The sequence below is a fragment of the Miniopterus natalensis genome, chromosome X (genome assembly GCF_054644295.1).
Source record: "Miniopterus natalensis isolate mMinNat1 chromosome X, mMinNat1.hap1, whole genome shotgun sequence".
Lineage (NCBI taxonomy): Eukaryota > Metazoa > Chordata > Mammalia > Chiroptera > Miniopteridae > Miniopterus > Miniopterus natalensis.
Window position 1 is genome coordinate 42,798,884 of NC_142103.1, and position 26,871 is coordinate 42,825,754.

The 26,871-nt window shown below is 34.9% G+C and overlaps 1 protein-coding gene across 1 annotated transcript in view; it reads left to right on the forward strand.

Moving 5' to 3' along the window:
- Positions 1-26,871, forward strand: part of CHM (CHM Rab escort protein) — a 218,496-nt gene that overhangs the window by 96,095 nt on the left and 95,530 nt on the right. The window contains exon 8 of the mRNA XM_016213295.2: positions 1,273-1,498. Within this exon, the coding sequence (XP_016068781.2) occupies positions 1,273-1,498 (226 nt within the window). The remainder of the gene's footprint in view (positions 1-1,272; positions 1,499-26,871) is intronic.

The window sequence follows — 26,871 nt, forward strand, 5'->3', positions numbered from 1 at the left end:
TTTTAAAAAAGTGTAGCTTTTGCTCTTAAAGCTTCAGGTCCACTAGATACTGCCAAATTGTTCTCCATAATGGTGTAAACATATTTTCTCAGTAAATTTTTATTTGTTTATATAAATAATTTCTATGAAGTTTTTTGTCTTTTATCATAGAATTGACTGTTATTTCCTAACACTAACAGTCCAATTACACTTTTTCTGTTATTGGTTTAAAGAAATAGTTTTTAGGGATCCCTTATCTTTTGTGGTGTGATTATAAAGCAGTAAGACTGATTCCACTAGCCACAAAGAAATTAAGTTTCATTACTTTTTTGTTTAAATAAGTTTTTATTGATTTCAGAGAGAGGAGGTGAGAGGGAGAAAAACATCAATGAGAGAGAATCATTGGTTGGCTGCCTCCTGTACGCCCCTACTGAGCTCCAGCCTGCAACCTGGGCATATACCCTGATTGGGAATCAAACCGTGACCTCCTGGTTCATGGGTGGATGCTCAACTGAGCAACACTGGCCGGGCGAAGCTTTATTACTTTTTAGTCAGTTCATTGTTCCTAGTTTTAATAAAAATATATATATTTCAAAAAATCAAGTATTGCTCTATTATTATTGTCATCAAAAATGAGCCCTTTGTCTTGTTTAATATTTCAAAATATAGTTATTGGTATTATTCTGCAGTTTTATTTTAGCTTTTAATTGATTTTATTTGGGTGACATTGGTTCACAAAATCATATAAGTTTCAAGTGTACCATTCAACAACATGTCATCTGCACACTGCGTCATGCATCCATCATTCCAAGCGAAGTCTCTTTCTGTCCCCATTTTTCTCCCCTTTCCCCACCTCCACATAACCCTCACCCCACTTTCCCTCTGGCTGTCACCACACTGTTGTCTATGTCTATGTGTTTTATATGTGTGTGTGTGTGTGTGTGTGTGTGTGTTTCTGCAGTTTTAATGATAATGTAAGATTATTGCCAACCTCAGAAAACAATTGTGATGGTTAATGAGTTATTTAATGCTTTTCTACTTATTGAATTGGTAAAATACTAAACATAGGTTCATTATTTAAAGCTTAAACATTGTGCCATCAATTCAATTAGGATAGTGAGATTTCTAGTTTCCCCCCCTAAACCACTGGTCTCTGTCCAAAATGTAATATCATTGCCACCCATGTCCTTTGCCAAGTGTTTAAGACAGACTTGGTCTCATTTTTGTGCAGTGATTTTAAATTGAAGTTTGGTTCTGATTTTAATTGATAATTTTTCATTTTTCTTTTCATAGCCTATGAGGAGATTGCATTTTCTGAATATTTAAAAACTCAAAAATTAACTCCCAACCTCCAACATTTTGTTCTGCATTCAATTGCAATGACATCAGAGACAACCAGCAGTACTATAGATGGTCTCAAAGCTACCAGAAACTTTCTTCACTGTCTTGGGCGGTATGGCAACACTCCGTTTTTGTTTCCTTTATATGGCCAAGGGGAACTCCCTCAGTGTTTCTGCAGGTAAGACTGCCATTGGTTCTCTTGTTTCTTGTTAAGGTGTTACTTGAATAAGAGATAAAATTAGAAAGACAAAAATGAGATTTGCTCAGGATTTAGTATTTGTGAACATATATTTTGTTATTCTCTCTCTTATAAACATCCTGCCGTCCTACCTACTACCTAAATGATATGTTCAGTTTGTCCTGTTTTTGAGCTTTAAAAATAGAATCATACTATAAATTTCTTTTTCCACTCAATATTATCTTTCAAAGTGTCATCCTTGTAGTATAATCATAGTTAATTGATTTTCATTGCTATACATTGTGAATTGTATATTGTGAATATAGCACAATTTATTTTTCCATTTTTCTGTTGATGGATACCAGACATTACCAGTTTTTTGTTTTTATTAACAGTCTTGTATGTGTTTCAGGATATACATATTAAAGAGTTTCTCCAGGATACATACCTAGGAATGAAATTCCTGAGTCATGGAATATATGAATGTTTATACAAGATAGTGCCCAGTTTTTTCTCCAGAAAGTTATATCAGTTTACATTCCCCTAGCAGTATGTCAGAATTCCCACAGCTCTGCATCTTTGCCAATATTTGGTATTATCAAACTTCCTAATTTTTGTCAATCTCCCTCACATAAAATACTGTCACACTGTATGTTTTTAAATTTTGTTTTTCAATTACAGTTTGCATTCAGTATTATTTTGTATTAGTTTAAGGTATACATAATAGTGGTTAGACAGTCATATACTTTACAAAGTAACAAATTGGTAATTACATCATATTGTGTTTTTATTTTGCATTTCCTAGATTACTTATGAGTGTCTTCTCATATGGTCATTGGCTATTTGTTTTCTCTTCTGGGAAATGCTTTTTAGTGTCTTTTGCCCATTTGTCTTTGGGTTGTTAACTTTTCCTTATTGATTTGTTGAATTTTAATATATTCTAAACACTAATGTTTTCTCAGTTATGTGTGTCATATATATCTTGCCTTATAGTATTTATGATGCATAGATATCATTAAGATTAATGTAGTCAAATATTGCAATCTTTTCTTTTATGCGTAGCATTTTTGAGGTCGTGGAGCATAGTAGTTAAGAATCTGGACTGTGGAGATAGACTGCCTAGATTTAAATCCTGACTTCTCCATTTATTAGCTATATACACTTGGGCAAGTTTCACAGTCTCTGTTATGTTTTCAAAGAATCAGCTTTTGGGTTTTTTGATTCTCTCTTTTATAGTTTGTTTCCTTGTTCATTAATTTCTGCTCTTTATTATATCCTTTATTCTTTCTTTCTTTTGGTTTTGTTCAGTTCATCCCTCTCATCTCCTGCCCATGTCAGTTCTGAGGCTAAAACCTAATGAGTTCCAGTCATCTTTTTAATTTTCTAATATAAGCATTTATGATGATAAAGTTTTCACTACTGTTTTGAATCTTACACAGTTATTATGTATTATTTTTATTATCTTTTAGTCCTAAGTATCTTAATTTCCATTATTATTTTTGAATTGACCCATGAGTTCTTATGAGGTGTTTTAAAAGAGCTAATTTGTTTTTCTTCTGCTCTTATCTCATTTAATTGTATTATGTCTAGAAACTATGTTTTTATGGTCCTAATTCTTTGAACTTTATTTTATGACAGTATTTCCTGAATTTTTGTAATTTTTCCATGTGTTCTCGAGAGGAATGTGTTTATATAGTTGCTGGGTACAGGGTTCTCTAATTATTGGTCTTGGAGTCTAATAGGTCAAGCTTTGAGTTGTAATTTTCAAACTTTATTTTTATTGAGGGTTTTTTTCTGTTTTTAATATGTTTTTATTGATTTCAGAGAGAGAAAGGGAGAGGGAGAGAGAGATAAAAACATCAATTGATTGGGTGCCTCCTGCACACCCCCTACTGGGGATCAAGCCCACAACCCAGGCATGTGCCTTGACTGGGAATCAAACTTGACCTCTTGAGTCATGTCGGTCTGGCGAGGGTTTTTTTCTTTTATCTATCAATAGTAGAATGATGTTTTGAAATCTCTCATGATGTTTGATTTGTCAATTTATCTCTATAATTTTATCAGTTTTTACCTAATATTTATTTTGAGGCCATTTATTAAAGTCATATACATTTATAATTGTTAATCTTCCTGATGAATTTAATATTTTACATTATCTGATGACTTTCTTCATTCCTAAGAATACATTTTTTAAAAAGTCTACATTGATATTAAAATAGCTACTCCACCTTTTTAGTATTTGCCTGTTATATTTTTATATCTTTCTCCATCCCTTTATTTTTCAACTTTTCTGAGTCTGTATTTAGGGCTCTAAGTAGCATATTACATATTTTTAATTCCATCTGACAATCTTGGTCTATTACCAAGCAGGTGAGTCCTATCAACAGAAGTCTGTTCCTTCTTTCTGAAGTATATAATTTTAAAAGTTCTTCTACTTTACGTCTGTTGGTAGTAAATGCTTCCTAGTTTTTGCATATATGAAAATAACTTTTGCCTTTTTGTTTTGAGTGCAGATTTGCTACGTAAGCATTTCTAGGTTGGCAATACTTTTTTTGAGATTAAATATATTGGGGTGACATTGCTTATTAGCATTATATAGGTTTCAGGTGTACAGTTCTATAATACATCATTTGTATATTGCATTGTGTGCTCACCACTTTGAAAAATTCTCTCAGTACTTTAATTATTCCACTGATATTTGGGTTCAGTTTTTGCTGTTGAAAAACTTGATGTCAGGTTAATTATCATTTCTTTATATAAGTAATATATCTCTTCTCCAGTTGTTTTTAAGATAGTTTGTCTTTGGTGTTCTGCATTTTCATTCCAGTGAAATTATGGTTCCTTTATATTTATCTAGCATGGTATAGGTTGACCCATATAAAATTAACAGTATTAAACCATTTGACCTACAATTCCCTATGATTTAAGCAACTACATTGCATTTCCTCTATTTGTGAATTGTTATTTATCATTTTGGAAAATTATTAGGCAGTATTTTTGCAATTACTGTTTTTCCTCCATTGTCTCTCATCATTTTGGAACCCCAACGAGGCATCATTTAGAACTTAGTATTCTCTCTCATATTTCTTTTTATTCTCCTTTTTTAAAATTCTCTTTACCTGTGACTAATCTATACTTTAACTCTTTTGGTTTATCACTTCAATATTTTTATCTTTCATCTCCCTCCAAATCTTTCGTGTCACTGTTTGATATTCTCTTCTTCTTGTTCATTTTTTTATATATATTTATCTTACATTCTGCCTATGTTGTTTCTGTTGATTTATGTTCATGGTTTAGTTCCTTGTGCCACATTTATCTTTGATTGAGAGTTTATATTTCATTAACTTTAATCTGCAAAAATCTGGGAATCCAAATTAAGGATGCTTTCCTTCAAGGATTATTTGGGTGTGCTTCAGCCAGAAGGCACTAACTCTTGAGATCATTCCCACTCCCTTCAGAGGATCTTTATTAATGAAGGAGCCCCAGATTCAGCTCTCACACTGATATCAGGCAACAATATTTGATTTTTAATTTTTTTAAATTTATTTTATTTATTTATTTTATATCTTTATTGATTTCGGAGAGAGGAAGGGAGAGAGAAAGACAGATAGAAACATCAATGATGAGAGAGTCATTGATCGAGCCCGCAACCCGGGCATGTGCCCTGACCGGGAATCGAACCCCGATCGCCTGAATCCTAGGTCAACGCTCAACCTCTGAGCCACGCCCTGCTGGGCTATTTGATTTTTTTAAATTGTAGTATTTGATGCTCAAAACTTTGAATTCAGCTAAAGGTTTGTTTATTCTCTGTGTGTGTGTGTGTGTGTGTGTGTGTGTGTGTTTGGGATTAGAGGGTTTCCTGTAGACATTTCCCTTATTTTCTTATATCTCAGCAGTGCAACAAAAATTATGTTTAATATAAGAAATAGGTTTATTTTTGGTTGCAACTAGAGGTCCCTTCACACTTTCCAGTCCAGTATACTAGAAGTAGATATTCTCAAATTTGTATTTCTTAACTCTGTGATTTTATGAATGGAGGTGAGAATTTTATAAATTTGGAAGTAACTTAATTCTGAATATGATAGGTCTGTGTATTTCCAGACAAGCTCTTCCTCCTGTTATTAGTTGCCAAAGTAGGGACGGATAGGAAGTGTCATATCTTTCAGGAACAGAGATCCACCTATCAGTTGAAAACTAACAGGGGAGCTCTATGGTTTTCTTAATCATTCTTTTCCTCTTCCTGTGGCATCGCCTTATTCAAAAGGAGCCACATTCTTCTCGTGTTGCCAGTTGCTACTCACTCCTATAGAACTTTAGGGTAATGAATATTGGGAAAGGATGAGCAGACCTCTGGGGAATGAACAGAAGATCCCTGGCTTCCTTACCAGCACTTTATGAAAATGAAATATTTAACATCATTTCTTTTTTATTCCGTGTTGTCGTTTTTTTAATTGATTTTAGAGAGAAAGGAAGAGGAAGAGAGAGAAACATCCATGTGAGAAACATCCATGGGTTGCCCCCCATACACACTAAATCCTTTATTTTCTTTCCTAATTTATACATTTTCTAAATATGTGTTTGGTGTGTGTTTGTTGTTTTTATGGAAAAAAAAACATTTAAAAGTTTTATTTGCCCTGTATTGATATAAAATTTCAGAATGAGACCCTTTCGTGTTAAATCCTAGACAAAAAACACTTTCCCCTAAACAGTACCATAAACAACTAAGGCTGATGTTTTATCAGCCTTCCATATCTTTTCATCCTCTATAGAGCTTATCTCAGAATTTTGTGTGTGGTTGAGACTTAATGTTTGTTATAAAAGTTATACCTCATCCCTTCCAATTTAAAGTGATACTTTCAGGGAATGTTGTACTTAAATGTGTGTTTAGATAGGTATTAAAAACAACAACAACTTTTTCTCTTGCGTTTGAAGTATTGTATTAAACTTTTGGGTGGTTCTTTGGTAATTAAAGTAACCGAGTTCTTCCTACATAGTGTGTATATGAGTCTCTGAATTATAATAAAAATGCATTTACTTGGCCTAAGCATATTAACTTTTAGTTTTATATTTGATTCCCTGCATAATGTTTTATAATTTCATATAAATATTGTTCTGTTTATGTCCTGAAGTAGTAACAGTACCACCATCTATACATCATAGCTTACACTTTTTATCACCAGGTTATCAGAATTAGGTGTCACCTGTTCTGTGATTTCTAACCACCATTCTATATTCTGTTTTAATATAAGCCTGTTAAGCATTTCTCGCAGCCAGTTACAGTGTGTTCTCACCAAGGCTGCTGTTATAGATGGCATGCATGCATGTTTATGTGAAGGATTCAAAGACATTTGTAAGTCATATCCTTGCATTCTAAATGAATTCTGCATAAACAGTATAACATTTCAACTACTGGAGATAACTCTCATGAATAAATGCCCTTTGAGGTTTTTATCAATTTAAATAGGTAAATTTTTTTCAAGCAAAGAAAATGATGCTTATTTATTGTACTACCTACTACCCATTAATATGTCATGATACATAAATTGGACCATATTGGAAGAAAAGTCATTGAAACCTATATATTTTTCTAGTCTAGCAAGCCACAGAATTTTCCCTACTATATATTAGTTGGTTAATATTTTTTTCTGGCATGCAAAACAGGATATGTATGTAGTATATAGGTTTTTAAACCCTCATAATTTATCTTTCAAACAGAAGTTATTTTTAAGTCATAACTGACTAATTCATTTATGTTATCTGTGAGGTTGGTAACACAGTAGCCTTTAGAATTACTTTCTAATTCAGAGTAAGTTTCATGTACTATGTCATGTTTTTATAACCTGTGAAATGGAGCAGTAACAGTGGGTGCAAACTAACTTTACATTTTTTAAAGGTAGACCTAGACTGCCCAGAGATTGTTACTCTTGTTTTGTAAAGAGAGGGTATTTAACTGATTGTTTACTAAGTAATTCAGTCTTTCATTCTTCAGTGACCAAGATTTTATTTCCTTTAATGTAGTAAGAATGCAAAATATAAAGGATGAGTATGTTTTACTTTTAACATGTAATATGAATTGTGTGTATATATGCAAAATCTCCACCAAATATTTTTTACCAGATGTTCGTACTCAAACAACATTTTCCTGAGTATTGTATGTGGAAATTTGAATAGATGCAAGCTCTACCTCAGGAAATTGTGGAACACAAGTTGATCTTTAACTTACAGCTTTAAAATGAAAGAAGCAGAGAACACCATAAGTCCAAAATATATAAGTAACTTGGTCAAGATTATAGTATTAGCATGGAAGGACAGGAAAGAGAATCTCCCCTTTGATATACTTTCACTAATGGCAGAAAGAATGATGCCCAAAAGGGACCACATGGCTGCTACTGTGATTATGTCATAACCATGGAATTTGTTTTTAAATATAAATTGAAAGGTATTTTATATATTTTTTCCTTTTCCTTTGCTTTAAAAAAAATGCCCTTCTTTAGTCCAAGATCAAAACTTAAGCTTTACTGAATGTTTTATTGCATTTGGAGAACTCACAGTAGAAAACATCTCTCAGACCAAAGTAACTTGCTTATTTTAGTCTCTAATCTTTTTTATTCTGAGAATTTTTATAAATCTAAGAGACATTTGTTAACCTGGATCAGTCTATTGGAAAACCAATAGAAGTGTTAAAATTGGCCACAGTTTATATTGAAGGAAAATTTTATTAGTTTGTGTATTCGGTTGCATGTGAAGTCAGAGCAAAATTGAGATGGCTTTTAGTGTCTTCCTCAAATATTCTTTACTAGCACATTATCTTTTCCCCCCTTTCCACAGCATTCTCCTTTAATCTCTTTTCTTGAAAAAAATCCCCCTACTATTCTGGTAGTAATATAACAAAACAAGAGTAGGAAGAATGCTATTATATTGTTGTGACTTGTTGTCTAATTTTACAAATGAAGAAAGAAGCTGAGGCTAGAAACCAGACTTCCTGATGGGAATTTTTTATGACTCACCTCTTACACAATGTTAAAACAGTATTTTCTGTAAACATTAAAAGGAGGTAATTTTTAAAAATACTGATTTTTTTTTTTTTGATTTTTTAAATATTTGTGGTATTTTTTAGCTTTTAACAACTTGTAATTTGCTGTGATATTTTTTCTTACTGTCAATAAATAGTCACTTTCCTAAAGAAAGCTGGAGAGAATAAGGGCTGTTCTTATGGTGTTTTATAAACATGTTCTGATTCTGTGCCCAGTAGCAAATATTGGTTTAGATGAATAAAGAAAATGTTTCATCTTCTTCCATTTTACTTAATTGATAAAGGTAAAAGGAAAAACAGACCATGAGCAAATGAATCTCCCTTCCACCATTATAATTGTATGTGTGCATTTGATAAACACTAATGTGGATATGAGACCATTAACAGTTAGGTTTTATGTTTTAGAGATTAGTTAGCATTGCTCTGTTTTATGCTCCCAATCCCATTGGCTTCCTCCCACAGTGTCATGGGTAGAACTGCATGATATACTTAAATGTGGGTGTAGAAACTGGCCCTATGTCTAATTGGTAGATTTGATCTGTCTAAATGAGTGTCTGTGTGTAAACCTTGATTATTGAATCAAGCCTTAAATATTTGAAATTAAATGTTAAAACATTGCTAAAGTGAATTCAAAGGAGACATAATTGAACACTGAGTTCATAAATCATATGGTTAAGTAAGAAATATTTTCATAGTGGATCACTACACACTATTGTTTTACCATACTGCAGTTGAGTAGAGCTGCTTTGAGATATGTCAGAGGTTCTTAATCTAAGGTCCATAGGTTCTTGGAGTTTGTATACAAAATGTTATATGTGTCTTTATGAAAAAAATTCATAGTTTCATCAGATTTTCACATGCATCAATGACCTAAAACCAAGGGTTGAGAACTATTGTTATGGATTTTCAATGGAAAAAAAGGTGTTTTTGGGATCTAAAGACAGCAGAGATATAGGAAAACTGGGGAACTGTTGCTGTTGGAACTGTAATTTACAGGCACCTCTCTCTCTCTTTTAAAACATATATCTTTATTGATTTCAGAGAGAGGAAGGGAGAGGGAGACAGAGATAGAAACATCAATGGTGAAAGAATCATTGATCGGCTGCCTCCTGCACGCCCCCTACTGGGGATTGAGTCCGCAACCCGGGCATGTGCCCCAACTAGGAATTGAACCACAACCTCCTGGATCCTAGGTTGATGCTCAACCGCTGAGCTATGCCCCGCTGGGCTACAGGCATCTCTTTTGAAAACTGCAAGCAGATATCTATAGTATGGTGGAGTGGAGAAGTCATAAATATAGAATAGTGAACAAGAGGATACATTTTAGAGCCAGTCCAATGGGGTAAAATCCTGGTTCTGCAATTTCCTAGCTGTGTATCCTTGGACAAGTTATTTAACCTCTATGCTCTCTAGTTTCTTCATTTTTCATGGGGATAATAATAGTATCTACCTCAGAGGTTGTGAGGATTAAAATGAATTAATATCTGGAAAGTGCCTAAAACAGCGCTTGCCTTAGTAAGTACTGCATACATGTTAGCTGTTATTAATGTTACTGTCACTATAATTATTACAATTATTGCTGCTGCTGCTGCTGTTGTGGAATGCCACCAGGGCAAATATGAGGCTGAGTTAGGGACTGAGCCAGATTTAGTGTTTTAATCCTGGAGGCCCACAACCTTTTTCTATAAACGGTCAGATATTTAAATACCTTAGGCTTTGCAAGCCATATGGTCTCTGTTGAAACTATTTGCAGTCATAGACAGTATGTAAAAGAATGGACGTGACTGTGTTTCAAAAACCTCTTATTTACAAAAACAGGTGGCAGGTTTTTCTACCTCAGTTTAATCAGTTGAATACTCTTTTGTCTACAAAATATAATAATAATTTTTCAAAACCCTGATATTAGGACATTAGACAAGGTTGCTTCATTGCAATGCCTAGTATATATTATTCATTTTTTAAGTATTTGATGGATAAATGAATGGTAAGTATTTATGAATTGCTGCAAAATTTGTGTGTTAAAGAAATTGTAGGGCAGTGTTTCTCAAGCTTTCACCTGTGTCAGAATTTAACACATGGATTACTGAGCCTCATTCCCAGAATCCGACTTGTAGATCTGGGGTGGGACCTGAAAATTTGCATTTCTAATTACTTTCCAGGTGTTGCTAATGCTGTTGTCTAGGGAATACTGCTGAAGTGGGAGCAACCAGGGGAATTGCTCTTTGGGCCTAATTCTAATCAACAGGAAAAAAAAAGATTCAAAGTGACATTAAACTTGTGAAGAAGCATCTGTCATTTGTTATAAATTTATTTTATTTTTTTCCCTTTTAATTCAATATCTGCTTTTTTTTAGCATCTATTCTCTACCTAGTACTCTCCTAGGTGTAGTGGATGTGTATGAAAAACAATATGACATCAACAGACTTTGATGTCAGTGTCAAGAGTGTTTACTCTAGTTGAAGAAAGAAAATGCACACTTATGGGTCAATTTGAGAATTAGAAAATATATTTCATCAGGTTCCAGAACGTGCAATTTAGGTATGAATGGAATAAGTACTCAAAAATGATTGGAAGTAGCCTAAACAGATATGATATGAAATTAAATTAATCAAGGCAGGCAGAGGACACTTTGATGAAATTATAGGACTCTCAGACTGTTCTGTTTACCAGTCCATATCCTGAAAAGAGTAAAATGATTGGGCTTACTCTTATCCAAGTTATTAGTGGTCTGATTCTACCTGTTACTGAACATGGGCCAGTTATGTGATACATAGTTGTTCTAGAGGCTCTTGGTTTAGGTCAGAGTTTCTCAATCTCAGCACTGTTGACATTTTTAACAAGACAATTTGTTGCTGTGTTGGGGGAAGGGCTTTCCTGTGCATTATAGGATGTTTAACAGCATCCCTGGACTCTCCACTAGGTGCCACTACCTTCACCCATTTACTTATGACAAATAAAAATATCTCCAGACATTGCCAGGTGTCCCCTAGGGGCAAAATAATTCCTCTTTGAGAAATAGTGGTTTAGTGCAAATCAGTATATATTGAATTGGTGTAGTTTACTCTAGCTAAATGTTGAAAGGCAGGGAGAATAAAATGTTCTTGTAGTCTTCGCTTACAATCTTATTACTCAATTTTTGGTTCAAAAATCTGGAGCTATTTAAAAATTCTTTAAGGAGGAGAACAGTTTAGAATACCTTGGCATTTGAATTAATGAAATAATTCATACAGTTTATTTAGCAAATTGCCCAACATGTAGGAGACAGAGATGCTAAATTGCCATTAAAAAGAAAATTCTTGGATAACATATTATCTTAGTAGGAAAAATTGAAAATACTGAAAAATGAAAACACATACTCTTATAAAGAAATATAAGCCCTATTCCTCACCCTTGATTTCCACCCCTAGAGTTAGCCATTGTTAAGTTAGTTGCATATCTTCTCATATTTTCCACGCCTATACAGATGTCTTTGTATTATTGTATACATATGTGCATACTTACAAAAATTTAAATGGCTGAATAGTTTTTTGATATACGGATGTGTGTACCATAATGTATTTAACCATTTCCTATTGTTGGTGTCGTCATGCTAAAGTATAAAAATATCTATTATATAAGAAATATTATTTCATATGCTGAAAATTTGCAAAACAGGAACAGAAGTATTAATATTATTATTATTATACTTAACTTAAATCCCATCACCTGTTAGTAATGATGACACTGAACATTTTGGCATATTTTCTTCTACTTTTTTTCATCCATTCATTGAAAAAGCTATATAGTTACAGTCCTCTTAATGTTTTTTGTTTGGCTGTCTTCAGTTATAACATAAGCAAACTTATAGCCATTGTCTTCAAAACATATCTCAGCTTAAAATAGACAGCAGTAGAAGGCTGGATATATAGTAAGAGTAGTTCTTCAAATTTAGGGGTTCCCAATTTCACTTCCAATGCCAGGAATCAATCACCTGGGTTTCAGGAACTTGGAGGTAAATACCCTGAAATTACATGCGAGATTTTGTGTGTGTAATGTGCATAGCTGTATTTTTCTAGGAAGGGGATTCATAGCAATGTGAAGTAGATTAACCAGAAGCTTGTCTCCCAAAAGTTTGACAACTGTTGTTTGAATAGAATTGTTATAAACTCTAGGATCCTGGAGGGTAAAAAAACTACAGAAACATACCTCATTTAATGAATCTCTTGTGTATGATTTTATAGATAGTTTTCCCTCTAGTTAATAGTTGATATTGGCATTAGAGATGATACATAAAGTATAGAGGGTAAGCATGATGATGTGTATATGATCATTTGTTTGTTTTTCCCTTGGGGAGATAATGTTGTGTGGGATTAACAGCAAGGTAGTAAGATAATTCATCATTTTGAAACCTGTTCTTTGATGATGGATGGATAGATTGGTAAATTAACTCAATAATCTTAAATTTTTCCAGGTTATTCACAGATCAGTAAGCATTGTTGTTATTAAAGCAAGGGAATGCTTTTCTGTCCTTGCCTGCATTATTCCTCAGATTTTGACAGGAAAACATTTTTAATTTGAGAATAACCTCTTATTTAAAATTATATTATATTTAAGTGTATGGTGCTGGAGCATTTACTGTGACCCACATGAATATATTAGAATTATATTGGCTACACAAATTATAAGCTTGAGTTTGTATTTTAGTAATAGTTCCCTTCAATGCTAACTAACTCAGATACTAGATTATATTCAGGCAGGTACAAAAACTTTCCCAATCATTTTCCCCTAGGTTACATATGTATACTACTTCAGATCTTAAGTAATTCTAATCACTTGTATTTGAGTAAAAGATGGCTGGCTTTGTATAGGGCAAGAGTGTGATATCTGAATTAAGTCCAATTATGTTTGTATTAAGTCCAATATTTGGAGCTTAGATTTTAGCTTAAGTTAAAAGGTAACACTATGTTACTGAGTAAATTAACTTTTTAAGGATCATTCAAAACAATTCTTAACCCATCCTATTGGAATCTATCTATATTGTGCAAGTGTATTAGAAGTAATACGTGACATATGTTTATTTCCAATCTAATTCAAAAAACAGAAAAACCGAAAGCAGCTATGTTAGAGTGATCTAAGGCTTTACTTGCTGGCAAGTATAAGTCTAGGTTAGATAGCTGGGTTTCCTTCTGTTCTCTGTTCCCCTGTTTTAAGTTTGTTTTTGTTCCAGATTGATTCAATTAATGTGATTGAGTATAATTGTAATAGAACTGTTTATTTCAGCTGTTCATTTCCAATCCTTCATCAATTTAGCTTCTACTTTGATAGGGAATGCACAAACGTTGAATCTTTTTATAAAATCCCCAGTCATACTTTATGACATGAAAGTTATAAGGTTTTCCATGTGTTACAAAAGTAATGGTCTTGGGAGGGAAGATGGCAGCACTCTGACAAGAAGCAGAGCTTCCTTGCTACCAGCCACGGACTCAATTTACCAATAAAATACTGTGTAACCATCTTGGAAAAACAAGAAATATATCTGAGTGGACATATTTTGAGTAGGGAGCACTGAAGAAACATCATAGAGTCTGGTAAGAAAGGGGTGGCCTTGAAAGGGGGAGTCCCCCTGAAGCCAGTGCTGGGTTCCGAGGCTTGAGGGTTAGAGGCTGTAAAGCTCCCTACCCTTGGGAGTGCGGACTGGCATCCAAAAGCTGGAATCTCAAACCAGAGCAGAGGAGGAGAGCCCATGCAGGGCGGGCTGAGGGAGCCAGGGGAACAGTGTGCTTGTGAGGAGGGGACCTCACTTTCCCAGTAAAACAACACTTCTAATCGCAGTTGCTGGGAAAGGAGTCTTTTACCCTGGGTACTGACCATAGGAAAGGCTGTCCCACAGTGTGTAGCTTCCAAATATAAAGGGGCCAGAGGGCTGCACTGAGCAGCTATCTACAGGGACCCTCTGTTTCCTGTAAGACATTTTGTAGAACTCCAGAAAGCATTTAAACTGTGTGGCGTGGAGAAGGGGAAGAGGGCCCTTCTGCCACCAGAGAGGGACCAGAGCCACCATAAGGGCAGGTTGGAACTCCAGCCGTCTGAGCTGCTGGTGCGGCTAATCGGGGATTTTTCCCCCACTCTCAGGGGAGCTGGGATAGTGCACAAGGAGCTGCCCCCAGCTTTACTGAGATCAGCTGTGCATGGGACGTGTGTGGGGCTGACTTTGTGACCCCTCCTGCTTGGTGCCTAGGTGTTGGGGTGACTGGACCTTGGAGGGCAGGTTCTCTGCTTGTGTGTGGCTTTGTGCATTTTTGATTGCTGAAGGGTGTCCACCTTCCTGGCTTGCACTGGGGAGACAGACCAATGAAAGCTAGAATTTGTGTCTGCATTGTGGAGAGTTTGAAATGAGCTCTCTGTGAGATCAGCCAACCAGAGCTGGGAAAGGAGGGGCAGAGCACACCTACCTCTCCTGCAGGCTAGGAGCACCACCCCCAATATGAAAGGGGCTGATTCAGCTCACTGAAGTCCCAGATATCCCCTGCAGAGTACAGTCCTGAGGAGGAAGAGAGAATTGCTCACAGGACAGTAATACAAGAATAAGACTCTCAAGAACTATTGCTTGGGAACTGGAAGAAAAGCTTAAAACCCCTTCTGGGAGCTAGGCAGGCAAAGTTCTCACTGCAGTCTTTTTTTAATCCTACCCATTGAGCCCAGGGCCCTGAAACTACCCACACAGAAAAGGCAACAGACTGCATTCAGTCTGAAACTGCAGCAGGCCACTGATTGGGGAACTAGAATTGGAGGATAGGGTAGAGACTGAGGTGTTGGCTTTAAAGCAGAGACTAACTTCCCCACAGTGAGTGCCTGATAGCAAAACATCTAAGTAAGGGGAGCGATATCCCGAGCTACACTAGCTGGCCTGCACCCTAAAGACTCTTTAGAAGACTCTTGAGTAAGACCAGGCAACCACAAGGGGGAGGCAAAATAGCTGACAAGTGAAGGTGGTCCACAGAGAGCCTCAGATCAACCAACTACCTAAAGACGCCAGAGCCAAACCTAGACAGCTCTTGACCATGGCTGACACACTAGTACCTCCTCGGAGACCTGAAAGAAGAATACAAAACAGTGAACCTCAGACAACATAAGCTGCCCACACAAAACTCACCTGATTGACTTCTTTTTTTTTTAGAAAAAAGAGATAAAAGAAAAATATGTCCTTTTTAAATTTTTTAATTTAAAAAATTTTAAAAAATATTTTAATTAATTTTTTTTAAATTTGTTTTGCTTTGCTTGTTTTTTTTTTTTCTTCTTTTTTTTTTTTTTTTCATGTTCTATTATCAAGATTTTATTGATAGTCTCTGCTTAATTGCTGGGATATTACCATTATAACCAATAACTTTACTGCTTTTCTCTATTGTTTCGCCCATATCTCTTATTGGACTCCCTCCCTGCCCTTGCTTTCTCTCTCTCTCTCTCTTCTTGTTCAATTGGCATGACTTTTTTGGTTTTGTTTCTTTTCTTTTTGTCCCTTTTTTATTCTCTGCCTTCCTATCTTTTTGTTTGTTTGTTGCTTTTTGTCTCTTTATTTTATTTTTATTTTTTCTAAATCAACTACTTTCCTAATCCTACTCTCTACCCTTAATTTTTTGCGTGCTCTTCTTTCAGAGTCTTTTCTCTGCCCCTTTTATCTCCCTGTAGCTGCTCTCTTTTTTACTTTTTATTTTATTTAATTATATATTTTTCTTTTTCTTTACAAGTAGCAATAATATCCTTTTCTCTCTCTATTTTTGATTTGTGTGTTTTTTGTTTTTTTTTTGCTTTAGCATTTGTGTTCTCACTTCACTCTCCCAATTCTACATTCTCTTGGGATGTTTTCACTGTGTTTGTCAGGATATTTTGTAAGATACTGCTTGTTGCCTGGCAGTTTGGTTGTGTTTTGTTTTTCCATACCAGCACCTGTACAGCAGGTAGATAGTTGGGGCTGAGTCACACAGTTAGGCAACATGAGAGGAGAAACCTCCCAAGAAAGGGTCAACAATCGACCCAGTCACAACAGGAGAGCCCAAAGAACCCACAACAGGGACATCTACAAAAGTGACACACCTTGAGCAAATAGCTCAGAAGTATAAGGAAAAAACATCTCTGGGCTCCATTGGATGTACACTACAAAATCCCACCCCAGAAGACTGGAAAGCAGCAAAATATACCTAACATAGAGATAAAAATACTAAAAGCCACTAAAATGGGGAGACAAAGAAACAACCCCCAAACTAAAGAAAAGGAAAAATTGCCAGAAAAAGACATTGATGAGATGGAGTTAAGCAAGTTATCAGAAACAGAGCTCAGAGTAATGATTATAAAGATGCTCAAGGTAATTAATGAGAACAACAAGACACTTAATGAAACAGTCCAGGATGTTAGTGAAGACATGAAAAAAGAGCTACATATGATGAATAAGAACCAAGCAGATATGAAGAATAGTATACCTGATATCAGAAATAAGTTGGAAGGAAATAAAAGCAGGCTCAATGAAGCAGCGGATAGAATAAGTGACTTAGAAGATAAGGTGGAAAAAACCACTCAATCAGAGCAGGAAAAAGAAAAAACACTTAAAAAGCATAAGGACAGTCTAAGGGAGCTTCGGGACAGCATGAAGTGAAACAGCATTCCCATCATAGGGGTAACAGAGGGGAAGGAAAGTGAGCAATGGATAGAGAACTTTGTGGAGGAAGTAATGACAGAAAACTTCCCTATGCTGGTGAAGGAGAAAGCCACACAAGTTGTGGAAGCAGAGAGGGTATCAAACAAGAGGAACCCAAAGAGACCCACTCCAGGACACATCCTAATTAAAATGGCAGATGTTGTCCGGCTGGGCATGGCTTAGCAGTTGAGCGTCGACCTAGGATCCAGGCGATCCTGGTTCGATTCCCGGTCAGGGCACATGCCCCGGTTATAGGCTCGATCAATGACTCTTTCATGATTGATGTTTCTATCTCTCTCTCTCCTTCTCCTTTCCTCTCTTTGAAATCAATAAAGATATATTTTTTAAAAAATGGCAGATGTTAAGGAAAAAGAATATTAAGGGCTGCAAGAGAGAGACAAGCAGTGACCTACAAGGGAGCCCCCATAAGGGTGATAGCAGATTTCTCAACAGAAGCAATTCAGGCCAGAAGGGAGTGTCATGAAGTTCTAAAAGTAATGGAAAGCAAGAAACTGCAACCAAGATTGCTTTTTTCAGCAAGTCAATCATTAAAATTGTAGGTGAAATAAACAGCTTCCCAGACAAATGATGGCTAAAGGAGGTCAGTACCACCAAACCAGCATTGCAAGAAATGATAAAAGGACTGCTTTAAGAAGAAGAAATATAGTGGTACCTCGGTTTTCTAACATAATCCATTCCGGAAGACCATTCAAGTTCTGAAATGTTCGAAAACCAAGGGATCAACAGCTGACAGCTAGGCCTCATGATCTTGCACTCAGTGGAAGCCATGTGGCATGTTTGACTTCTGAGTCATGTTTGAAAACCGACACATTGACTTCTGGGTTTAAGGCGTTTGTAACCCGAAGTGTTCGTCAACAGAGATGTTCGAAAACCGAGTTACCACTATATTGAGAGAAAGGTACATCAGCATAAAGGAAAAACTTAGCATTAAGTAAGTAGGGTAAACGAATGGATAATAAAACAAGATCCATATATATGCTGTCTAAAAGAGACCCACCTGAGAGGAGAAGTTTTACACAGGCTGAAAGTGAAGGGATGGAAAAAAATATTCCATGCAAATGGAAACAAAAGAAAAGCTGGAGTAGCAATACATATTTCTGACAAAATAAACTTCAAAATAAAGATCATACGAGAGACCAAGGAGGTCCTTACATAATACTAAAAGGGATCAGTCTAACACGAGGACATAACTCTTATAAATATATATGCACCCAATATAGGAGCACCTAAATATATAAAAAATTTCTTGGTGGCCTTTGAGGGGGAGATTGACAGCAACACAATCACAGTGGGAGACTTTAGCATTGTCTTCATTGGAGAGATGATCAAGACAGAAATCAACAGGGAAACAGACCTTAAGTGACACACTAGCTCTAATGGATTTAATTGAAATTTACAGAACATTTCATCCCAAAGCAGCAGAATACATATTATTCTCAAGTGTCCAAGGAACATTATCAAAAATAGACCACAGGTTTGAACACAAGGCAAGTTTCTACAATTTCAAGAAGATTGAAATCATATCAAGCATCTTGTCATATCACAATGGCATGAAACTTGAAATTGACCAATATAAAACTATTCAAAAATATTCTAACACATGGAGTCTAGGTAGCATGTTATTGAACAATGAATCAGTTACCAATGAGATCAAGGAAGAAATCAAACACTTCCTGGTAAAAATCCAAAATGAACAGACAACAACCCCAAATCTATGGGACGCAACAAAAGCAGTCCTGAGAGGAAAGCTCATAGCAGTGCAGGCATACCTCAAGAAACAAGAAAAAGTTACACTAAGTCATCTAACACAACATCTAAAAGAACTAGAACGAGAACAGGAAGAAATGCCCCAAGGAAGTAGAATGAGGGAAATAATAAAAATCAGACTAGAAATTAAAGACATAGAGGCAAAAAACAAACAAACAAACAAACAAATTGATGAAACCAAGAGCTGGTTCTTTGAAAAGATAAATAAGATTGATGCACCTTTAGCCACACTCACCAAGAAACAAAGAGAAAGGACCCAAATAACTAAAGTCAGAAATGTAAAAGGTAATATAACAACTGACCCAACAGCAATTCAAAGGTTTGTAAGAAAATACTATGAGCAACTGTATACCAACAAACTAGACAACCTGGGTGAAGTGGACAAATTTCTTAGAAGCATACAGTCTTCTGAAGCTGGATCAAGAAGATGCAGAAAACCTGAATAGGCGGATAACAACTAATAAAGTTGAAGCAGTAATCTAAAAATTCCCAGCAACCAAAACTTTAGGATCATTTGGATTCACGTGCAAATTTTACCAAACATTCAAAGAAGAATTAACACCTATCCTCAAACTATTCCAGAAAATTCAAGAGGAGGGAACACTCCCAAGCTCTTTTTATAAGGCAAGCATCATCCTAATCCCAAAACTAGATGAAGACACTACAAAGAAAGGAAATCACAGGCCAATATCATTGATGAACATAGATTCTAAAATCCTCCATAAAATACTAGCAAACCAGATCCAGCAATACATTAAAAAGATCATAAACCACCACAAAGTGGGATTTATTCTGGGGATGCAAGGCTGGTACAACATCTGCAAATCAATAAATGTGATACATCACATAAACAAAATGAAGGACAAAAATCATATGATCATATCAATAGATGCAGAAAAAGCCTTTGACAAAATCCAACACCCATTTGTGATAAAAACTCTAAGCAAAGTGATAATAGAGGGAACATACCATAAAAAAGGCCACATATGACAAACCTACAGCCAATATTATACTCAGTGACCAAAAAAACTATAACATTTCCCTTAAAAACAGGAGCAAGACAGCATTGGCAGCTTTCACCACTCTTATTCAACATCCTACTGGACTTCTTTGCCACATACATCAAACAGGAATAAAACATAAAATGTATACAAATTGGAAAGAAAGTAAAACTGTCATTATATGCAGATGACATAATATTGTACATAGGAAACCCTAAAGAGTCCACCAGAGTACTACTACTTTTGTTTAATGAATTTGGCAGTTTAGCTTGATATAAAATTAACATCCGAAATCAACGGCATTTTTATACACCAACAATGAACTCTCAGAAAGAGACACTAAAAAAGAAATACCAGTTTCCATTCCAACTAAAAAAAAATGAGATACCTATGAATAAACTGAACCAAGGATGTAAAAGACCTGTACTCAGAAAACTACTGGACACTGAAAAAAGCGATAGAGGAAGATGTAAACAAGGGGAAGAATATACCATGTTCATGGATTGGAAGAATTAATATCATTAAAATATACATACTACCCAAACAATCTATAGATTCAATGCAATTACTAGTAAAATACCAACAGCATATTTCACAGAGCTAGAACAAATATTCCAAAAATTTATAGGAATCCAAAAGAGACTGCGAATATCTGAAGCCATCTTGAGAAAGAAGAACAGAGGGGAAGTGATCAATTTACCAGATATCAAATTGTTCTACAAAGCCATTGTAATCAAAACAGCCTGGTATTGATACAGTAGACATATAGATCAATGGAACAGAACAGAGACCCCAGAAATAGACCCACACAATTTTGGTCAGTTAAAATTTACAAAGGAAATCGTAGCATACAATGGAGTGAAGAAAATCTCTTCAGTAAGTGGTGTTGGGAAAATGGGACAGGTACATGCAAAAAAATGAAACTAGGTCAGCAACTGATTACACACACAAGAATAAATTCAAAATGGGTAAAACGCTTAAATATAGGTCACAAAACCATAAAAATCCTGGAGGGAAACATAGGCAGTAAAGTCACAGAAATCTCACGTAGTGGAATTTTCCCTGATACATCTCCTAGGGCAATAGAAACAAAAGAAAAAATAAACAAATTGGACTACATGAAACTAAAAAGCTTCTGCACAGCAAAAGATATCAGCTTCAAAATACAAAGAACCCCATAGTATGGGAGAACATACTTGCCAAGGATGTATCTGAGAAGGGTCTAATTTCCAAATTCTACAAAGAACTCATGTAACTCAATAAGAGAAAGACAAACAATTCAATTAAAACATGGGCAAAGTTCCTGATTAGACACTTCTACAAAGGACATACAGATGGCCAAGAGACATGAAAAAATGCTCCACATCACTAATCATCAGAGATGCAAATTAAAACCACAATGAGGTATCATTTGACCCCTATCAAAATGGCTACTATCAACAAATGATATGTGCTGGTGAGGATGTGGAGAAGGGAACCCTGGTACACTGCTGGTGGGAATGCAGACTGGTGCAGCCACTATGGAGAACAGTATGGAGGTTCCTCAAAAATTAAAAATGGAACTGCCTTTTGACCCAGTGATCCTACTTCTAGGAGTACATCCTAAGAATCCTGAAACACCAATCAGAAAGAATATATGCACCCCTATGTTCACAGCAGCACAATTTACAAAAGCTGAAATCTGGAAACAGCCCAAGTGCCCATCAGTAGATGAGTGGATAAAAAAGCTGTGGTACATTTACACCATGGGATACTATGCAGCTGTAAAGAAGAAGGATCTTATACCCTTTTGGACAGCATGGATGGACCTACAGAATATTATGCTAAGCGAAATAAGCCAGGCGGCGAAAGACAAACATCACACGATCTCACTTATATGTCTATTCTAAATAAGAAACTGATGAACAAAATAGATTCAATGACTTGGAAGCATGGATCAGACTGACAAGTCTCAGAGGGGGGTTGGGGTTGGGTGGGGAGAGATTAACCAAAGAATTTATATGCATATATGCATAACCCAAGGACACAGACAATAGTGTGGTGACGGACTTTGGAGGGATGTGGGTGCAGGGTTGAAGGGGTCAATGTTGAGAAAATGGGACATCTGTAATATTTTGAACAATAAAATAAAACAAAAAGAAAGAAAAGGTTAAACTAAAAAAGGTAATGGTCTTAGAATTGGGTTCTGATTCTATCTCTGTCATGTTACTGTTTTCATGAACTTGAACATATCATTTAAATTTTCAGAGCTTCAGTTGTTTTACCTGTATTGTGGAAAGGATAATTAAATATAGTTTTACCTCCTTAACTGGGCTACTGTGAGGCTCAAATGTGATAATTTTAGAGAAAGTGCATTGATTGTTGTGTAACACCAAATTAGAGTATTAAAGCATAACAGTTGCTTGACTTCACAGTCTTGGTATTTAGAATGAATTGTTTTTGTAATTACTGAAACTTTATTTTATATATTGGAGACTATTTGCTTTATACACACAATATCTATTATTTATAATTTAATTATGTAATTGAATGCCCTAATAATTTATTTCTGTTGATAGATATATTGGCTGTAAAAAATGTAATCATCACTGTCTCCTACAGTTCCTAGCACATAGCCTTTTACCAAATGGGTACTCCACAATTTTTTCCTTATTATTGAATTCAGTATATTTTACTCATATGTAGTTAAAACTGCTTAGAACTCTGGCTGGCACATAATAGGTGCTTAATAAATTAAACATTTCAAAATTTGAAGTATAAATTACTGTAGAAAGATATTAAATACTGCATGACAGAAACTATCTTTCTTTCCTGTACTAGGTAATTTATAAATGATACCTTTGTGGGTGCTGAAATAATTAATGTAGCTTTTACTCTCCCCTCTCCCCAAATTAAGCAATAGGTTTTCACTTGCATGATATAATGAAACAAAAAGAATTACCACAGCCTGGCCGGACGTGGGTCAGCGGTTGAGCGTCAACCTGGGATGCAGGCGATTGGGGTTCGATTCTCGGTCAGGGCACATGCCCGATTGTGGGCTTGATCAGTGACTCTCTCATCATTGATGTTTCTGTCGCTCTCTCTCCCTCTCCTTTCCTCTCTCTGGAAATCAATAAAGATTAAAAAAAAAAAAGAATTACCACAAAACTCCTAATTTCATATGGTAAACTTTACTGATTTTAATCTCAACAATTCAGGTTTCATAGCAACTTGAATGCTTTTACTTTGTACACTATTTGTAAATAGAATTTTCTAAACAAATGAATAGCATAAACAGAAAGGTATATGTAGATTACTCAAGAAACCAAATTAGTTTTAACTATTTTTACATGACTCTTGCAATCTTTTATTCATGACACTTGAAAGTCATAAACCTGTAATGTATAATTTACACTTACACTGATATCTCCACATTAAATTATTTCATACAAGTGCATATGTATTTTTATAAATAGCCATCTCTTTCAAATTTTTTGCTGTTCTATATGGAGTTTTTTTTTTTCTTTAATGGAGCTCACAGTGTGGCTATTTTTCTTAAGGAAAACTTTTTTGACTCTATTAGAACTTGAAAATGCTAATTTCTTGAATCTACAGTCTTTAACCATGGCCCCACATGCGTAGGCCCATTTTCTTCAGGTGCATTTAAAAATAGGGAATTTTCGTTAACATAACCTCTTTTGAGTAATATGCATTTATTGAATGAGCAATTAACTTTCATCCTGATTCTATGTTTTAACATATTATATTCCAAGAGGTAGCATAATGTAGTAGTTAAGAGACCCTGAAGCCAGATTGTCTGAGTTTGAATCCTGCCTCTGCCACTTACCTGTTGGTTAATCACTCTGTTTTTTCAGTTTTCTCTTTTATAAAAGGGGAAAAACAGTATTATCTACTCATAGGATTATTATGAGGATAAGGAAATTAATATTTGTGAAGCTCTTAGAACAGTACCTGGCACATAATAAGCACTGTATGAGCCTTTGTTATATAAAAGAAAATAATTTCCAATCTGCTTTAAGCTCTGCATATATAAATTTAGGTTCATAGGTGTAGGAGAGTGGTCCCAAATGCCTACTGAATTGAATCAAACTTCTGACTGGAGTATTTTCATCTTCCGTGATGTTTTCAAAATCAGTGTTAACTGTCAGCCTGCAGTAGTCCTCCGACACTGGTGGATGTACCAAGATCAGAGCTGCCGCTGTCTGAAATCTATTGCAGTACCTACTTCCCTCCCTGGAATCAGCTTTCTTACTTGTTTATTTTTGTGTTATTTTTGCAGTTAGACCTGACTTTTCCCTGCACAGTGGTAGTGTGTACTATGTTGTACTTCTTTCACAAGCAAATACAGATGAAAACAAGCATTATATTTTTCATACTCCTAAATTATTTAGAAGTATTTTCATACTCCTAGATAAAAACCATTATGGAACGTCTGTTTAGGACATGAATATATTAATGCTTGAAATGAGTTCTTTAAGACCAGTAAAGTAAGGCAATGTCTGTATGATACAGATAAATCAAGTGTGAATCAGAAGCATTTGGTCATCTGTTTTTACATTTTAAATTAAATATTCTAGCTATAATGAAACTGTATTACTTATCTCTAGTACAGTTTCTGTTTTATAATAATTAGAGATCTAATAATTTCAAAACTTACATGAGAAAAGAAATTCTGCTTTATTTCTGAATAGTTGCTGAGGAGAAAATAATTTTCCTTGGAGTGTAAATTTTGGAACTTGTATTTTAAGGATCCAATAAATACTGATGCTTACTGATAGTCATTCAATTGAACAGACTGAATGTTTCTGCTGTTAACCTTTCTTTATGGAGATGGTCTTAGTCACAGAAATATACTAGTAAAATTGGACTCACCATTGCATTCAGAAAGGTTTTTAAAATACTCTCATATATGATCTATAGTTGGTGAAATTAACAAAATCTGTCAACCTGGTAGAATAAACTTGAATTTTGTGTATTGTTCCCCGTGGAAGATGTCAAACCGCAGGTAAAATCTCTCTCTCCATAAGTAGAGAAGTTTTCTTTAGGGATACAAAGCTATGTTTTCAAACTCATGTAAGTTTAATTTCTTAATGTCAGTTTGGAGTATCTAGTTAAAGTGTTGACATGATATGAGAAAAACACCTTACTTATCTGTGGGAAATAAAAGCAAGGTAACAAAAAGAAGGACACTGAAGATAGCAAAGCACAAAAGCATAGAACTTATAATACTTGGACAGCTTTGAAGTTCTCTATGTTGTGGGATGCCCTCTTGTTTCGATAAGAATAGAATATTTAGACAATCAGTAGTTTTCAACCCCTTTTTATGTCAACATACATGATGGATGTATTTGCATGCTTGACCCATTCCCAGGAATATACCCAGAGTTTTTAGAGGCTAGGCTTGGCCTAGATAAGAGAGGCTGTAGGTTTTGTATAGGTCCCACTATAGCACCCACCACCTTTTTTTTTCTCTCCCACCAATTTAAGACACATTGTCTTTCAGAATGCTGCAAGAACCACTATGTTATGAAACTAAGTATGAAATTCATATTAGGTATCGAATTTACCTAGGAGTGATGGCTTTTATCAATTTTGTTAAATGGAAGTTGGCTTATTAACAATGAATAAGTATGTTTTGTTGTGTTTTAAGGATGTCTTGTTCAGAAGAAAAAAATATTATCTAAGATATATGACCTATATAGCTTTCTAGGTTCTAGGTTTTTATAGATTTTCAGTTTCATAAAGTCGATTGAAAAGATGTATTTTCAGCCATCATATATTAAGAAAGTACAGGATTCTCTCTAATCTTTTGCTATTTTCTCTCCTAACTTGCTACTATACATTTTCTGGCTATACCTTGCAACAAGTTGACCTTTATCTTTTCTTGACAGGTAATATTTGTTTTCTTTTCCTGCTTCTAAAAATAATTCATGCTTATGATAACAAATTTACACAATCTAAAAGGTATGAAGACTGTAAAAATTAAATTGATGAGATGATTATTTTTATCAGAATTACTTCATTTTGGTTTGGTTTTTAAATTACTTTCATCCTATTATTTACTAAGTACCTCAGCCTTATTTTATTCATAGTGTCAAAACTAGTTTAATGTTTGAAAATTAAAACAATTTCTCCTTATTGCTCAATATGGTATCATTTTATAAACAAATTTATTGTTTATACAATTTCTACACCCTTTCCCCCTTACCATGGCTTCTAGTGTCCTAAGCATGTTTTCCCTTTTTCAGTATTTATATATAGTTTATTGACAAAGGAAGAAAAAGATCCTTCTGTAAATAACTTGGTAAAAAATTGAATTTCCCATTAGAGGAACCAATCTCACACCAATAAATTCAATAACAAATAAAAATAATAATAAAAAAGATAATAAACTTGAGTCTATATATTGGATAAGTTAACATGGGAAAGGATCACCTCCCCCTTTTTAAGTGTTATCACAAGATTTCAGCAAGGACTGGGAAGGAAAGAGCATATTTTAGAGTTTAAGCCATTAAAGTTGAAGCATTTTTTCCCAGATGTAGGAGTAGTATAGAAAATAGTTAATTCTTTATATGTTTATATACTACTTTTTACAAGAGTAAAGAAAACTAGATATTATGATTATTAAATTAGAAACTTGAAGGTTCGCTGAAATCAATATTTTCTACATTAGAGGGTATTGTTTGGTTGTTGTTTCTTTTGGTAGCCAAACATTTCATTTATTTCTCTCTCTGCTTCACTAAGAGAAAGGAATTGGTTTATTTTAACAAAGCATAACCTGTCATAGTTTGGTTGTGTAAGCATGACATGTGTTCATGAGTTTTACAGATTTCTTCACTTATTACTATATATTGAGATTTCTTCACTTATTACTATATATTGT